The 3,041-nt window shown below is 43.0% G+C and overlaps 1 protein-coding gene across 1 annotated transcript; it reads right to left on the bottom strand.

The window, feature by feature from the left end:
- Positions 1–485: 485 nt before the first annotated feature.
- Positions 486–2,294, bottom strand: LOC131624178 (uncharacterized). Its single transcript, XM_058895147.1, has 2 exons — positions 1,030–2,294; positions 486–960 (listed from the first exon to the last, which is right to left on the bottom strand). The coding sequence occupies exons 1-2, from the start codon at positions 2,292–2,294 to the stop codon at positions 486–488; spliced, it is 1,740 nt and encodes a 579-aa protein (XP_058751130.1).
- Positions 2,295–3,041: the final 747 nt, after the last annotated feature.

The following is a 3,041-nucleotide window of genomic DNA, read 5'->3' as shown; positions in this document are numbered from 1 at the left end:
ACGACATGGAGAGTCTCCATAAGTTGGGTCATTATTTCCCCCATAACATCCATATCCCTACGGAGGGCAGCTTGATTCTGTTCAAATTGGTCCATGATTCTCTTCTCGTTGTTTCTGGTGCGGCAAGGATGTAAGAAAGTCAGCTTCGTCGTCGGGAAAGAAATCTGTTGTTGGAAGGGACCCCAATTAGAATCTGATAAAAACCTGAAAATGCAATATGATATGAGTGCATGGGTGCATGTGTGCATGTTTTATTATTTTCAAGACTTTTTAGCTTTGTCTCAAACCAACAACACAAGATAACGGAGAAGATAGTGAAGCATAACCAAGATAAGCACAACCAAGATAAGCAAACATAATCGATTAATTCTGCAACCAAGTTCTTGAAGTACAAAATATTCTGCTCCCATGAGCCAACAAATACAGCAATAGAAATAAGAATCCCATCCAACAAGTCTGGTGGTGATTCTACAACAAAGTCAACACTAAGCAGGATCTCCCATGTCCAAATGACGAAGGGGGTTGTCTCCAATGTTCTTATAACTCCAGGTCTTCATTTCTTCAAAAAGCTTTTTGGTCTCCGCACGGGTTGGTCTCTTAATGATCTCTTGAATCAGCAGGTCCTTTCTGAAATGCATTGTTTCCATGTAGCGGTTCTTCAACTCCCAACATCTGGCTTCCTCTTGAGCTTGGGTATCACCTTGACCTTTTTCTCTTATCTGACCCCTCAGCTCTCGGATCTCTTCATAACATTTCTCTATCTGTCCTTGGCGTTCCAACAAGAGTTTGTCTGCTTTCTTTCGACGAGCCCTTTCTGAATTGGCTTCTTTAGTCTGAATCTGGAGTTTTTCAGTCAAATCTGCCAACTGAGCCTCGTAATGTTCTTTCAGCTTCTTTTCTTGAGTTTCGGTAGGTTTAGCACCTATAGTCATCCTTGGCCTTTTCTGAGAAGTACTTCCTCTAGCATACAATTCTTCAAGATCTATTTCTCTCATTTTCAACTTATGAAGAGCAGAAAGCTTCTCTTGCCTAGCAGTATTCATCTTAACTTGCATTGTTTCCACCTGTTCAGTCAATTTCCGACTCTGCTCAACAGTTCGATTATAACGAGGCATGGAAACAATGTTGGGTTGTTCACCAGCAGGGGGGTACAAAGGATCTTTGGGAGGGAAGGGCATCCCTTGAACAACAACCACAGATTCGACCCACTTAGTATAATCCTCGTAAGTAGCACAATCTCGCTGACCAAAATGTTTCTTATCTCTCCAACAAATACTCTTCCAGGCTTGTACAGCTTCTGCCATCTGCCCACTGTTGGTGGCTACATGATAGAAAATGTTCTCAGCTATCTCTGTTTGCTCAGGTGGACTGATAAAAGCATACCCAAATGTTCTTCTAGCTAGGACGGGGTTATAGTTGATTCCGCCCCTAAGACCCATGAGAGGTACGTTTTTGAACTTTCCGCAACTCATAATAACTTCCATGTCATCTAAAGCTCTATTGTACCAGACAATATCTTTAGCCCTCAGCCCCATAATCCTCTCAGCCCACTTAGATGTGTGTCTATTATCAATGAAAGCACCACGCTCAGGCAAATGCGACCTAAACCAACGATATAACAACGGGGCACAGAATCTAACCAAACCTCCCTTTTGACTATTCTTGTGATAGATGGAGTGATAAACGTCCCCCAAAAGTGTAGGAACCGGATTCTGCAGAATGAATACGTGAATGGCATTCATATCAACAAAGTCGGGCACGTTTGAGAACATCATGATACCATAGATACTTAGAGCCAGGATAGCCCTAAATGTGTCCCATTCTTTTGCTTCAGCAGCATCGCAACCCCTTTTAACCAGAAAATCCATACGAAAACCAAAGCATCCTCCTTTCTTGGTGAGATTTGCTTCCACGACCAACTTGCTCAAATAAAGAGCCTTAGAAATTTCAATGGACGTAGGGGCCTCCATGGTGCCATAGTACGGGACTTCTTCCTTTTTGACCAGAACACCGAGGAAAAGAGAATACTCCTCCAATGTGGGAACCAAGAGATAGTCGGGGAACGTGAAACAGCGCAGAGAAGGATTGTAGAACTGAAGCAGGGTATGAACTCCTTCTTGCTCATACTTGGTGAATGGCATCTTGAGAAGGCTCAGAATATACCCATATTTCTCTCGGAACTTGGTCGACTCATCTGGCGTGATCTTCTTCGCTAAACACCCAAGAGAATCCAGATTCGGATTCGGGAATGTATAGGAGATGTTGCGACTACCAATCTTCAATGGTGGAGCCATGTGTTGGTCGGAGACAAAGCCAAAAGTTCCTGAAAATAAATGAACATGCATGTTAAATGATATGGCGGAATGCATTTCATTGGGAGAATCCTAAAGCCTTTTCATTATTTCTTTTCTTTTCATCTATTCTTTTCTTTCTTTTTCTTTTTTTTTTTTTTGCAAAAAGGTATATACATTATGCTCTTTTATTTGGAAATAGATTTTAGGATTCTCCACGAATGAAGTGAGGTGGATGCAATAGCATGATGTGTCATGTGTGCAATGTGGTGAGAGACTGAATGTCCCTCGCAACTTTGGACATCTGGGTAACACTGAATGTAATAGGTTCAAAATTCCGGCTTTAGATTGCGAAATAGAAATTCGGGTGTGATGAAGGCTAGTATCCTGTCCCACCCCAAACTCACAGGTATGAATTCTAGACACGGACAGGTGGTCCCTAATGGTCACTAGGGTCTACAGTTCCCATGGGGTACAAAGTGTTTGAGGCAGCAAGCGTGCCAGACACAGTGTTCCATGAAAGAACCTCGCCCAGTTGTGGTACCCCATGTCAAGCTCGATCGTAGCAAGAGCCACGGGAGTCAACATGAGCATCCACGCTAATCCTATGTGTCACTGGCCTGGGTAGTGGGCCTTTTACCTCACAAAAACCCCCACCTGCAAAACAAAGCAGAAAAATATGTGGCCCCCACGGGGACCCGTAATATAGTCCAGATGCATGATGTGCAAGCAGAAATAAACATGATATGC

This window comes from Vicia villosa, unplaced genomic scaffold (genome assembly GCF_029867415.1).
Source record: "Vicia villosa cultivar HV-30 ecotype Madison, WI unplaced genomic scaffold, Vvil1.0 ctg.000107F_1_1, whole genome shotgun sequence".
Lineage (NCBI taxonomy): Eukaryota > Viridiplantae > Streptophyta > Magnoliopsida > Fabales > Fabaceae > Vicia > Vicia villosa.
The sequence above is the reverse complement of the archived record's forward strand: the minus strand, read 5'-3'. Positions and strand labels throughout refer to the sequence as shown.

Bases quoted from the DNA above. Each gene is read 5' to 3' on its own strand.
- LOC131624178 (XM_058895147.1), bottom strand. From the start codon at position 2,294: ATGGCTCCACCATTGAAGATTGGTAGTCGCAACATCTCCTATACATTC. The intron at 961-1,029 runs GCAAGAGAAGCT...ATTGTATGCTAG, and splicing joins GTTAAGATGAATACTGCTAG to AGGAAGTACTTCTCAGAAAA.